General features: G+C 52.1%; 1 protein-coding gene across 1 annotated transcript; it reads left to right on the top strand.

Moving 5' to 3' along the window:
• The first annotated feature begins 4,086 nt into the window (after positions 1-4,086).
• Positions 4,087-13,809, top strand: LOC103238342 (keratin, type II cuticular Hb1-like). The gene is made up of 9 exons (XM_008003326.3): positions 4,087-4,868; positions 6,791-6,999; positions 7,641-7,701; positions 8,674-8,769; positions 9,272-9,436; positions 9,664-9,789; positions 10,534-10,754; positions 10,957-10,988; positions 12,397-13,809. The coding sequence occupies exons 1-9, from the start codon at positions 4,485-4,487 to the stop codon at positions 12,570-12,572; spliced, it is 1,470 nt and encodes a 489-aa protein (XP_008001517.2). The 5' UTR covers positions 4,087-4,484; the 3' UTR covers positions 12,573-13,809.
• The last annotated feature ends 135 nt before the right edge of the window (positions 13,810-13,944 follow it).

The raw sequence follows: 13,944 nt of genomic DNA, 5'->3' as shown, positions 1-13,944 counted from the left end.
TTTATCTAACTGGCTTGTTTACTCATGTGGTCCTAAGACTAACCTTTGATCTACAAGGGTGCTTAATGGCTTTCTACTTGGGAGGTCCACAATGTCAATTACCTCTAGTGGTGTTGACTCAAGCCTTTGTCAATTAATCTGTACTGAATAAATGCAAGTCTCGCTGGCTAGTCTAGGCCATGGTCGCAACTGTTTACAGCACTCTCCAGGGAGTCTGTAAGCGACCCGGACTCTCAGCCAACCAACAAGCATAATATCTGCGTCAGTGCACGTTATTCATCCATCATTGGGTCAGGGTCTGTGGGACAGACCCCAGCATGGGTGGATGTGTGTAAGCATCTGGTTTAAGGGTTCTGAGTATCTGGATCCCTCTGCCTGCCCACCCACCTCCCTTCCTTCCCATGTGCCTTTAAGATTTCTCACTCCCACCCGACAGCGTCTCCCTCAACTCCACCAGAAGCACAGGGCCACGCTCTCCAGTCTCTTGCAAAGGCTCCCTCTTTATCAGAGGTACTCCTCAAGAGAGCTTCTCCCATCAGCTTTCAGACAGGTCCAAGGAGCCTAACTGAGACATGGGAGTGGAGGTCTCCAGCCAGGAGAGCATCAGTGTGTAGGAAGCCACAGCCCCCAGACCTGAAAGAGCAGGGCAGGGGGCTGGGGGGCTCTGGATGGTGACCAGGGCAGTGAAATAACAATAGTACCCAACAGTAACTAGAATGTACAGACCACTTACTATACAGTAGGCAGCATGCTAGTGCTTTCCACATACCTCACCTGATCCTTGCCATGTCCCTGGCAAGTTCTATTACCTCAGTTCTAGATACAAAAGAAACAGAGGCTCAGAGAGGTTGTGTGCAAGTTTTCACTCACACTGTAAGTGGCAGAACCCAGGTGTGTCTGATTCCAGAGACACTTTTGATCACTATACCATAAAGAATGAAGAAATGTATTTCTGAAATGGACATATTGGTGTTCAAGATGTTTCATAACGAAGTTACCAGAAGAACACACATGCGCATGTGCACACACACACACTTTTACACATATACACTCTCTGTGTACTATCCCCATGTCCCATTCACTCACACACCTCTGAGCATGACCCTCTGCAGGTCAAGAACCTCCAGCACATCACTTGATATTCTAAGCCCACCCTGCCCATCCACCATATCCACCGTGTGGCCTCAGCCAGCCTCCTTCCCCCTGCCCTTGCCAACCCCTATTTTTCAGCCAAAGAAGACGATCCACTATTCCCTTCACATCCTCTGGCCTCCCTTGCTTTGTGTCTTTGCTTATACCATTCCCTCTGCCTGAATCCTCCCCTCTCTCATCTCAGCACTTCCAAGTCCTCACCTTCTTCAGGCCAAACCAAAATGTCATCTCCAAGGACCTTGCTCTGACCCCTGGTCCCAAGCTCCCATGGCACGGTGTTGCTCCACTATAGCCATACCCCCTGCGGCTTTGCACTAGGGTCCTCTGTATGCATGCTTGTGCTATCTGAGGACTCCAGTCTCTCCTTCATGCTCTGAGCCTGGTTTCTATGGGTATTCAGTAGATGTTTTCTTCCTGCCTTGAACTGGCCCCTGGGACCCACTGGGAGGTTAAAGAAAAGGCATGATAACCCAAACAGAACACTAGCTTTTCACTGATAGACTGGTATATTGGTGATAAAAGCGGCTGGGGGGGGTGTTTTCTAGAAGATCTGGCTGACAACGAAGAAGCCCTCCTCTTCCCTGGCACTTGTGACAACCAACCCTCTCTATGAAGAAGTATGTCCTTAATTGTTTCTGAAATTTCTCAGGCTTCAGCCCGTTTCTCTCCCCTGAGTTTCAAGAATAATAAAACACCACAAGGGATCATGTTTCCCTGAGGCTGGGCCAGGGATTAGCACTAACATTGTAGAAGACCACTGTGATCTAGATGTCAAACTTCTCCCTTCCAGCCCCTTCACATTTTTTGCTTAGCGGGAACAATGTAGCCTGCAGCTTTTCTGTTTCTCTGGATTTTAAAAGCACATAATTATCTGTGTGGACAAAGGCTGATTATTAGCATCCTCATTGATTGTAATAGCACAGAAAGTCCAGTCTATCCACCCACCAGAACCCAGAAAGGGATACAAGCAAGAATCATGTAAGTGCCTTCATAAGTCTAATTTAAATCCTCCATGCTTCAGGGTAAGTCCAAACCCTCTTGTATCCTCTCGTCCGGGAGACACCAGGGGAACACTCCTCCAATACTACTTATTCTCAAAAGAAAATTGGAATTGAAATGCATAATCCTGAAGCCAAGCATTAGTCATACAGCTGGTGACTGACACAGCAGGAGCACCGTCATCTTGGACAAACACCGCCACTTTAAGTTCCAGCTCCCTTTCTAACCTCATGTATTTCAAGGAAATCACTTCTAACTACAAGCAGACAGAAGGAGCAGGCACTAAAACACAGATAAGACAGCTCAGGCACAGAGGGAAGTAGGAGGAAAGTCTCGTGGGTAACCGCCAAACTTCACCCTCATACAATGGGCCCCAGTAAAATAGTGGGCCTTAATAAGCACATTCCTTTCCCTTCAGGTGCACTAAGATAGAGAAGCTAAAAGCAGACTAGGGGGATATGCCTGAAGCTGCAGAAAGATGTTTGGGAACAGACACACACCTCCCCCTCCCAGATAAGCACAACAAAGACACAGAAGCAGTCCAAGCCTCTTATAAACTCTCCCAGCCTGAATCCTTTAAAAACAAAAAAATATATATTAGTCTTAGAGAGTGTGCCTCTGACCTAACTTGGCCAGACACCCCTCTCAGGCTTGTTTTCTCTAAAATAAACCTGTCTTGACTGGCAAGCCACCTTTCATGTTTCTTTCCTCTTTCTTTAATTCTTACACTGACTCCCAGCTGAAGCTGGGGCAAGGGCACAAGCCTGCAGAGTTGGGATCCAACTTCTATAGAGGACTGAACTAAGGTTGGCCTTAAACTGCTGCAACACAGACCAAGCCTGGGCCAAAGGAATCCAAGCCCATGAGAGTGCAGAAAAGACAGGAAAAGGGGTAAGAGGAAATAAGATGCCAGGCAGCTTAAAGCCAGGACTGGCTGTGATGACCTCTGGAGTTCTGAGACTTAATTACTGCTTTCACAATAATAACTCATATTTAAAAGCAAAGGAAGCTGAGGGTGATTTGCATGCTTCTCTTTAAGGCTGGCTGCTGAGTGCACACTCCTGGTTTCCTCTGCCAATAATTGGACACATAATTAACCTCCTTTATAGTGGATTATGGCCTTCTAGAGTTGGTGGCCATGACCAAGCCTCAGTTGAGGGGAAGGCCTTGGATCAGAAAGATTTCTCCAAGGGCCCAAAGCCTAGCAGTCTGTGCTCCTGCCACAAACAAAAACTCAACCCTCACTCAGCCCCCAAAGATTCAGACCCTGGGTAAGACCAGGGTGGAGGAGGGCTTGGAGGAGGGGTCGCCTTTCAGATTCTGACTCTGCCCCTTCTATGGATCCTTCTATGTATGACCTTAAACAAGTCCCTGGACTACCCTGAGCTCACACCTTCCCAATCAGGTAAATGGGCACAATAATACCAACCTCAGAAGGACGCCCTGGGAGCTAGAGGAAATAATATAGCATAAAAAGGCCTCAGCACAGTACTAGGCACATTTCGGGCACTCCATGAATACAACTCCCTTCCCCTCGCCCAAGCAGAGTGGAGAGGGGTACAGGAAGGAGGAACGCTTACAAGAAGAGGAGGTATGAGCTGAGTCCTGAGATAGAAGAGAAGAGAAAGGTTTTGCCCAAAGGGACACAGGATGAAATGATAAATTAACAATAGAATACATAGAACAAATAATGAATAAATAAACTAACATTTACAGAGTTCTTATTAAGTGACAGGCAGGGCCCTAAATGCTTTCTGGTCATTATCTCATTAGATCCTGGCAACAACTGTCAGTGCTTACTATTATTATCACTGTTTTGCCTGTGAGAAATTGAAGCTTAGAAAGGTTATTCAGCTGCCCAAGGTCATGACATGAACCTGCGGGACTGACTTCAGAGGCCCCACCCTCTCGACACACTCATACACTCGCCCCGCACACCGTGCAGAGATGCCAGATAACCCCGCCGGCAGGGGACCAGGGCTATGGGACTGGGACCGAAGCTGGGGCCGCATCCAAGAACGCAACGCTCCGAGTCCCGGTGGAGGGGTGGACAGGCAGAGGGGTTCCACTCGCACTGCCCGCAGCGCATGGGCAGCGGAGCTGACCAGGCGCTTCCTGGCCCCATAAAGCTCGGGCGGGAGGTGAACGCCGTTTTATGGAGGCGGCCGGGCGGCCCGGCCCGCTTTGATTCCCGGCTCCGCGAGGCGCAAGGGCCGAGCCCTCCAAGCTCGTAAACGCCTTGGCCGCGAGCTCCCTCCCCGGGCCCGCGGGCCGCCATATAAGGCGCAGCGCGGGCTTGGGGTCCAGCCGCCCGCTCCTGCTGCCGCCGCACCATGTCCTGCCTCTCCTCCCGCCTCAGCACCCCCTGCGGGGTCCGCGCCTTCAGTTGCATCTCGGCCTGCGGGCCCCGGCCCAGCCGCTGTTGCATCACCGCCGCCCCCTACCGCGGCGTCTCCTGCTACCGCGGCCTCTCCGGGGGCTTCGGCAGCCGCAGTGTGTGCGGCGGCTTCCGCGCCGGCTCCTGCGGTCGCAGCTTTGGCTACCGCTCTGGGGGCGTGTGCGGACCCAGCCCCCCATGCATCACTACCGTGTCGGTCAACGAGAGCCTCCTCACGCCCCTCAACCTGGAGATCGACCCCAACGCGCAGTGCGTGAAGCAGGAGGAGAAGGAGCAGATCAAGTGCCTCAACAGCAGGTTCGCGGCCTTCATCGACAAGGTGGGTGTCCTGGATCACACCCTTCCTAAACCTGGAAGTCCTGGGAGGAGATGGAAATTCCCGGAGTGGTCTCCCTAGAAATGGGGAATGAGGACGGCTGATATTTTATATAATTTTAGGCGGTGCCGGCCCATCGTATTAAATAACATTGAAACATCTGGTAAGAAAATACATCTTCTTTAATGTCTGTTTCAATCCTTAAGATTATGTGGGAAAAAAATCTCATTGGATGCTAATGTCTTTAGCATCTCTCTAATACTTGCTTCCCTCCTGCTTCTGATAAAGAGAGCAAGCCCCGGCTTCAGAACTGTCTGGGACAACTGTTTGTGCTAGAATTTAATGTTCTATAATTTCCCTTTATGTATGCCTAGTGATGACGGTTTTACATCTCTAGTGGTAATATGAAGTTACTCTTTTAACCTGATACGTGTAAATGTTAATTGAATCAACTTATAGATAAATTAGGAGTAAAATAGTATATGGGATGGCAAAATCCTGAAGTCAGCCTTGAGTGTACACAGAAGAAAAAGGAGGCAGAGAGAGGTTGAAGGGCTGGTCCAAGGGCCCACAGAGAGTGGGTGCCCAAGCAGGGTTCCAAGCCCAGGCCCTCTCCAACTCTCCAGACCCTGGGCTAGAAGGTCCACAACTTGGGACCCCAGCTGCCCCACTCCCTCTAGAAGGGGCTGGTTCACCTCAACAGGCACTGCACCCTGGAGAGGTGACCAAGAAGTGGCTCATGGAATGAACACTGGCCCAGGAGCAGGCGACCTGGCCTCCGTGCTCAGTTCCTCTACTGATGCACTGTGTGGCACTGGGCAGAGGCTTCCCTTCTCCACTCCAGTGGCTTCCTCACCAGGGCTGTGTGTGGTGCAGCATGTGAGCTGGTCATGACTCTGAAAGAGAAGATAGGGCCCAAGGCAGCCATGAGACCCTATAGCCAAGATCACCTAAAATTATCCCATGTAATATCAGCAGTCCCTGCTCCCTATGTGTGCAAGTTGCAACCTGGGAATTCCCAGCTGCACTCATGGAGCTGGATGAAAAGGACCCCAGGGCTTAAAGGCAGGGAGACATCTCAGCTCCAGCTCAAATGTATGAGAAGTGGAAAACTAGAAGCCAAGGTCCCTAGTGTGTTTGCTGACATCCTTTCTAGCCAGCACAATGTATTGTTGCCATGTGTTCCTCCCGTTTCAGTGAAATCCAGGAAAAGCGTACAAGCCTCACTTCCCTAGGGTCCCCACCCTCCCTGTTTTCCAAAACTTCCCCCCATTCACATTACCTGTCTGGCCCCCAGAGACATATGACACAGTGTCCAACATAAGAGTTTAGGCCACCTAGGACCATGCCCTGCACTCCCCGATGCCTCTTCAGGCCCCAGGCATCCTGCTTGGTAGGAGCCTAGCCTCTTTGACCTCCCCAGCTAGGAAGCCCTTCCCACCTTGACCACCTGTTCAATCAAACGTCCACCAAGCCAAGGGCTGGCTATAAGGACATCAATAAATAAGCCACAGGCCCTGCCCTGAGGGAGCTTATAGTGAATGGCATTCTCCCTACTCTATCCCTCCCAACACTGCTCTGCATTCCTTTCCTCCAGGAAGTCTTCCCTAATTGTCACTACCCCCTACCCCCATCTGTCCCCCCCTAGCCTGACAGTAACCCAGCACAGCCCAGAGGCCCCTCAGTTTCTCACTCATCCCATCCAGGCCCACCTGCACAGACCCTCACTTAGGCCCGAATAAGCAATTATGAAACAAGGATTCTCCCGCTGCATCCTCAGGACAGGAGAGGCCAGCAGGGGCCATGTGGTCTACCCCTTGCCTCTGCACATCTCACTGCCAGTTCTGTCTTGCCTCTGGCTGTTCCCCAAGGAGAGCTGGGGATATTGACTCCTCCCACTGAATTTTCTCCCACTTCCACACCAGGTGCGCTTCCTGGAGCAGCAGAACAAACTGCTGGAGACAAAGCTGCAGTTCTTCCAGAACCGTGAGTGCTGTGAGAGCAACCTGGAGCCCCTGTTTGAGGGCTACATTACAACTCTGCGGCGGGAGGCCGAGTGCGTGGAGGCCGACAGTGGGAGGCTGGCCTCGGAGCTCAACCACGTGCAGGAGGTGCTGGAGGGTTACAAGAAGAAGTGAGTGCAGTGGGAGGAGGGTTTGGAGAAACTAAATGGGATTGAGTCAAAGTATGATAGATTTGGGTTAGACCACAAGAGGAACTTCCCAACAGGAAGAAAATAGTACAATAATCCTGTGGGGTGTGGAGAATTTCTTTCCTAGGCTGGGAGTTTAAACATTGGAGATTCTGAACTGCTCCAGCTACTTCATCATTATGTATTTATTTCATTAATTCATCAAACATTTTATTGATCATCTACTCAATGTTGTAGGTGCGATGTTGGGCCCTGAGTGGGAAAGGAGTAAAGAAGTAAGAAGGAGGAGAAAGGAGAGATTCCAGAACTGGACAGGGTTCCTGCCCCCCCACCCCCCGCAAGGAGTTACAGCCCAGAAACAGAGAGGAGGTCTTTGAAAATGTGCAGAACCCCCACCCTGACCCATATCAGGAATGAGAGTCTCTGAAATAGAAAGAGCTTTGAGTCACATGGGTTGGTTTGAATGCCCAGAAGAAAAGGATGGACAAGTTCCCTTTGGTCCAACACTTTTTTGATTCTTGCGACCACCTCCAAAAGATCCAGTTCCTGGAATGTGTTTTGCCTGTGCCTTCATTCCCATTTTTTTCCTCCCCAGATCTGAGCCTTGTGTGTTTTGTCCCCAGGTATGAAGAAGAGGTGGCACTAAGGGCCACTGCTGAGAATGAATTTGTGGCCCTGAAGAAGGTGAGTGACCCCAGAATCCTTGTCCCCTAACTCAGAACTGAGGCCAGAGACAGAAGGGTCCTAGACCCAAAGGTTTGAGCTAGGAGGCCTTGACTAAAATCAGGCTCTCTGTAGTTCAGAGAGGTGGAGGGACTCCCTTAGAATCACACAGCCCAGCTTCTTTCTATTCCTTTCCACAGTGCTCCAGTGCTCCCTGGGTGCCTCTGGCAACAGAATATACTGCCTGTTTCAGGCAGTGCAATATTCTCCCCCATCTGAGGTTGCTCCCATATAGCCCCCGGCTTTTCACCTCCTTCAGCCCTGCACCTGGCATAGAGTAGGCACCCTATAAATATTTGTGAGTGAAACAGCCTGTGAACTGTAGACAATGGCTGCATCCTCAAGCCAGCAACAACTCAGAACCACAGGCAGGGACAGTGACCGTCATTCCTTGCTTCTTAGACTTGACTCTGTACAAGTGCCTGGACTCTCATTAGGCCCTTCCAGCCACCTCCATATGAGGAAAGCAGGGGTTATTGTGAGAAAATGAGGCGCAGAGGTGAAGGGGACTGCTCAGAGTCACACTGACTCGGAAGGGACAGAGTTGAGCCCTGAGCCCTCTTCTGACCACAGACCTAGATTATCTTCCATGAGATTCCAGAGCGGAGAGGGGTGGGGCATCACTAGAATTTACCCATTGTACACTAGATCCTAAGTTTTGGTGATAGTGCATGGCGTGGATTCTAGAGGAATCATCCCAGTGGGTACCAGAGGAAGTGCCTGCAAACCTCAATATCCCCCTTCCTTACCTGAACCTGCTCTTGACCCCACTACTAACTGCATAAGGGGCTTTGCCACGGCCTGATACCAGGCACTGGGATGAGCAGGTACAGAGGGTTTCCAGGGAAGCTGCTCAGCCTGATGGTGTAGGAAAAAAACAAGGGTTCTGAATTGTCTCCCAGTGCAACTCCTGTGCCATCTTCTCCCCTTTAGGATGTGGACTGTGCCTACTTGCGCAAATCAGACCTGGAGGCCAATGTGGAGGCCCTGACCCAGGAGATCGACTTCCTGAGGCGGCTGTATGAGGAGGTGCGGGGTCACAGAGCAGCAGGGCAGCAAGGAGGATATGAGTTAGACACTGGAAAAGACTTGTCACAATTCAGCTTCTGATCCCATGGTGGGACAAGGGGAGAAACCCCAGGCAGGTTCACCGTGAGCAGGTGAAGAAGTGTGGCTTGACCTCCCACTGCTATGCCCCAGGCAAGCTGGTGTTCCTGGTTACTAAAGTGACAATTGCCACAAGGTGGTAAACTCTGGTTCTAGACTCAAAGGTTCAAGCTGGAAGGTCCTGATTAAAATCAGGCACTGGGCCTCAGACATGGACTCTCTACCTCCAAGTCCTCTAGGCCTCAGGACTCTGGGCTTGAGGAGTCTTGAGGGGGTCCCAGGGTTGAGGTGGAAGACTATAACTGGGAGAGTGGAGCTTCAGACAGTGAGGAAGCCAGGAAAGGGGACGGGATGATGATGAGGGTGGGCTACCAAGAGTAGGGCTCTGGTCTAAGAAGCTCTTGCCACTCGCCCTCTCCTGCAGGAGATCCGCATTCTCCAGTCGCATATCTCAGACACCTCAGTGGTCGTCAAGCTGGACAACAGCCGGGACCTGAACATGGACTGCGTCGTCGCTGAGATCAAGGCACAGTACGACGACATTGTCACCCGCAGCCGGGCCGAGGCCGAGTCCTGGTACCGCAGCAAGGTGAGTGGCACAGGACACCTGCCTGCTAGATGTGGCAGTGGGAGGGATGCAAGGTATCTATTAAATAGGCTTCCTTTTCTGGGGATTCTGGTCCCTACAGATGTTAGGGTGGCAGGGCAGGACTGCCATGTGTGGTTGCTCAGGCTGAGCACTGCATAATCATCCGTGGTGTCCTGAATGGACGGGAGGTCCCACCCTAAGCCTCATGAGCATCTCTACTTCACCAGTGCGAGGAAATGAAGGCCACGGTGATCAGACATGGGGAGACCCTGCGCCGCACCAAGGAGGAGATCAACGAGCTGAACCGCATGATCCAGAGGCTGACGGCCGAGGTGGAGAACGCCAAATGCCAGGTGTGGGAGCCCAGCCCACTCCTCAGTGTAGGAAGAGAGTGGGGTTAGCCCTCAGCAGAGGGATTTGGGTTAGACTCCTTGCCAATGTGTGGGGACAAGGGCAAACACCCAACATGAGGACGGACAGCCTCCTCCATGGAAATGTTCTCCATTCTCGCTGAATGGAGGCACTGGGGCAATATGGAGGGAATGAGGTGACAAGGGCTTTCCTGCTTCCAAGGGCAGGGTGGGGCAGAGGAAATAGCACCAGTCTAAGGGGCAGGAAATCTGGGCTCTCAAACCAGCTCTGCCACTAGTTTGCCATGAGACTTGAGAAAGGCATTTAACCCCTCTAGCCTGTTGCTCTAGATCAGTGATCGCACATTCAAACATCAGCGGGGTTGGTAAATGAGCAAAGCAAGCAAGCTGTTCCCAAGGCACTTGGGTATGATCGGGATTATGGCAAACTGGAAAGCACAAAGGGCAGGGCTAGGCAGCTCCAACTGAGGCAGGCCATGCAGAAATGCGGGTCCAGTATGGCCAGATCCTCTGATCTTTTGAAAGAAGCCAGGAATTTCAATTATTGTGTTAAATTTCCAAAATTGAAGACACCGTGCAAACACGCCTGGGAGCACTAATTTGCAACCCCTGGCCTGACAAATAGATAAGGCCTCTTCTTCCTCTGCTAGTCAGTGGTCAGTGGTTACCTGGTCTCTGACCCTGAAGCCAGAACAGAGATTCTTAATAACTCAACTTGCCTCCCAGAACTCCAAGCTGGAGTCCGCGGTGGCCCAGTCTGAGCAGCAGGGTGAGGCGGCCCTCAGTGACGCCCGCTGCAAGCTGGCCGAGTTGGAGGGCGCCCTGCAGAAGGCCAAGCAGGACATGGCCTGCCTGATCAGGGAGTACCAGGAGGTGATGAACTCCAAGCTGGGCCTGGACATCGAGATCGCCACCTACAGGCGCCTGCTGGAGGGCGAGGAGCAGAGGTGAGGACCACAGCTGTGGGGAGGGTGTCCCCTCAGTTTCCCCCAGGCAGTGCTGCAGTGCTTCAACACCCAGGAGCATGTCTGCATATTATTTACTTGGAATGTGCCTCAACGCTAATTGGAGGAGAGAATTTGCAGGTTAACAGATTTCACCAGTTTTGCTCCCCACAACTAATTTCTGTCTTTTTGCTTTCCCTATAAGGTTGTGTGAGGGCGTTGGTGCTGTAAATGTCTGTAAGTAATCCATTTTGTGGGTCCTGAAATAAGAGCCTGGGGTTCTGGGCAGGCAAACTTTTTCTTCAAGCTTCAGATGGTAAAAACTTTAGGCTCGTGGGCCATGCAGTCTCTGCCTCAACTGCTCCACTCCGTTGTTGTCATGTAAAGCAGCCACAGCCAAAGGCAATACTTAAAGGAAGGGGTATGACTGGGTTCCAAGTAAACTTGATTGACACACAGGAAGCCTGCATGTGACCATAGTCTGCAGACTCTAAAAGGAAAGACGGAGTTGGTCAGTGAGTGCTTATAGTAACTTAATCAGCTACAGTCATGCACCACCTAAGGACTTTCAGGTCAAGGATGGATGGAATATAGGACAGTAGTCCCATTAGATTATAATACCATATTTTTACTCTACTTTCCTATGTTCAGATACACAAATACCTACCATGGTGTTACCGTTGCCTTCAGTCTTCAGTACAGTCACATGCTGTACAGATTTGTAGCCCAGAAGCAATCGGCTATGCTATAGAGTAAACTTGTCAAACCTGCGACCAGAAGGCTGCATACAGCCCAGGACGGCTTTGAATGTGGCCCAGCACAAATTTGTAAACTTTCTTAAAACTTATGAGATTTTTGTGTGTGTGATTTTTTAAAGCTCATCAGCTACCATTAGTGTTAGTGTATTTTATGTGTGGCCCAAGACAATTCTTCTTCTTCCAATGTGGCCCAGGGAAGCCAAAAGACTGGACACCCTTGGGGCCTGGGTGTGGTGGCTTACGCCTGTAATCCCAGTACTTTGGGAGGCCAAGGCGAGTGGATCACTTGAGGTCAGGAGTTTGAGACCAGCCTAGCCAACATGGTGAAACCCCATCTCTGCTAAAAATTAAAAAATTAGCCTGGCGTGGTGATGAGCACCTGTAATCCCAGCTACTAGGGAGGCTGAGGCAGGAGAATCGCTTGAACCCGGGAGGCAGAGGTTGCAGTGAGCCGAGATCGTGCCACTGCACTCCAGTCTGGGCGATAGAGAGAGACTCCATCTCAAAAAAATGAAATGAAATGAAATGAAATGATAAAATAAAATAAAATAAAATAAGTATAGCCACTCTTGCCATAGAGCCCGGGTATGTAGTAGGCTACACCATCTAGGTTTGTGTCTGTGCACTCCATGATGTTCGCACAACGACAAAATCATTTAATGCTGTACTTCTCAGAACCTGTCTCTGTTGTGAGGCGAAGCATGGCTGTGTCTGCCTCTAGAGAGGACCTGGGCTAACAGTGTATCAAGGACGCTTGAGGCTAAGACTGCAGGAAGGAGTGCCCATGTGAGGGTGTTGAGGGGAGCGGATAGAAAGAGGGGAGAAGCTCTGAGCAGAAGGGGCCTCTGGCCGCCAGGAGACTGAGCCCTGTGCTCCCCCTCCGGCAGGTGTCAGCAGCTCCCGTGGCGGGGTCGTGTGCGGAGACCTGTGCGTGTCCGGCTCCCGGCCGGTGACTGGCAGCGTCTGCAGTGCCCCCTGCAGCGGGAACGTGGCGGTGAGCACCGGCCTGTGTGCGCCCTGCGGCCAGACCTGCGGCAGCAGCCGCTCCGTGCGCTTCGCCTGAGCGCCCTGCTTTGTACCGACGCCGCCACGCCAGCAGAAGTCCCAGCCTCCTGAGACAGGCCGGAGCTCCCAGGGTCCTCAGACGTGGGGAAGGAGGGCTTCGGGGCCCAGCTTCCCCACAGGCCCCCTCACCGCGCCTTCCCGTCTCGCATCCCCTCCCGCTAGTCCCTTCACTGCTTCCGGGAGCACAGGGCTCCTAGCCCGCAGCTCTCCCCACCTCCGCATCTGAAGGACTGTGTCCTCGCAGCCCTAGGCAAAGACCTGGGTCCAGCGGCCTGGATGCCTGTGGCTTCTGAGGGACAGATGGGCCTGGAGCCCCTTGGTGTGGACTTGCTGTGCCTTCTAATCCACTGTCTTCTAATACACGTGTGGGACAGGCCACCTCTCCCGCCTGGCTGCCTGGCTCCCTGCCTCTCCCCTGTGCTTGTCTCAGCATTTCCATTAAAGCTCCTAGTCATATGCAATGCGCCCTGAGAGTCTCTTTTTCTTCTTGCCCACTTCGTCTTCTTAGTCGGGCGAGAGGACCTGGATCTCCTGACACCCTGGGTGGGAACTTCATCACTGTGGCTGCTGGTCCACTTCTTTCACTCTCCACCCCAGCCCCCACCTCAGCATTTGAAAGTTCCCTGACCATAGGGTCAAATATACAGATTTCCTCTGAGAAGCCAACACATCCCAGATAGCTCCTCCACCCACACCACCACCATCACCCCCTGGGGTCCCAGACACAGAGACCTCCCTGCGGCTCCACAGTACCCATCATATGTGCTGCTGCCCATCATTCTCCATGCATAGGCCCTGCCACAGAACACCTGCCACACTGACATATAGAGGCCCCCATCAAGCCCTGACTTAACACAGATGTCCTTCCCCACTCCCATGGATCCAGAAACAAACCCATCCCTCCGTTAAGGTCCTAGGCACAGACCTGTTACGGGGGATCTAGACTCTAGGACCCTCCTCCCATGCACACACACACCTCCTCCCCCAGCCACCACCCCCACAGAATTCGAGATGCAAAGGACCTCTCCAGGGCCCCAGGGCCTGGCCGACCATGAGCCTGGCAGACCCAGCACCAGGAAGGGCTGAGGACGGCTGGCATGAAAGTTGGCTGGGCCACCCGAAACTGGGGCCTGGGGCAGCTGAACGTCTGTGACCTCCTCACAAAAAGAATGTGTTCTGGCAGCTCTGGGCATGGGGGGAGGGAGGCAAACAGCCTTTCTACCCCCTTAGCAGGACAGCACTCCAAGGCCCAAATGCTGGCAGAGCCTGCATTTCCCCATGGCTCTTCTGAGTTCCTCAGGAGAATCTTTGGATCAGCCCCAGCCCTGGAGGCCAAGGCTCGCACTAGGTAAGCATCCTGCTCCTTAGAG

Source organism: Chlorocebus sabaeus, chromosome 11 (assembly GCF_047675955.1).
Source record: "Chlorocebus sabaeus isolate Y175 chromosome 11, mChlSab1.0.hap1, whole genome shotgun sequence".
In the NCBI taxonomy this organism is placed as follows: domain Eukaryota; kingdom Metazoa; phylum Chordata; class Mammalia; order Primates; family Cercopithecidae; genus Chlorocebus; species Chlorocebus sabaeus.
This window is presented reverse-complemented; position numbering and strand designations above follow the sequence as displayed.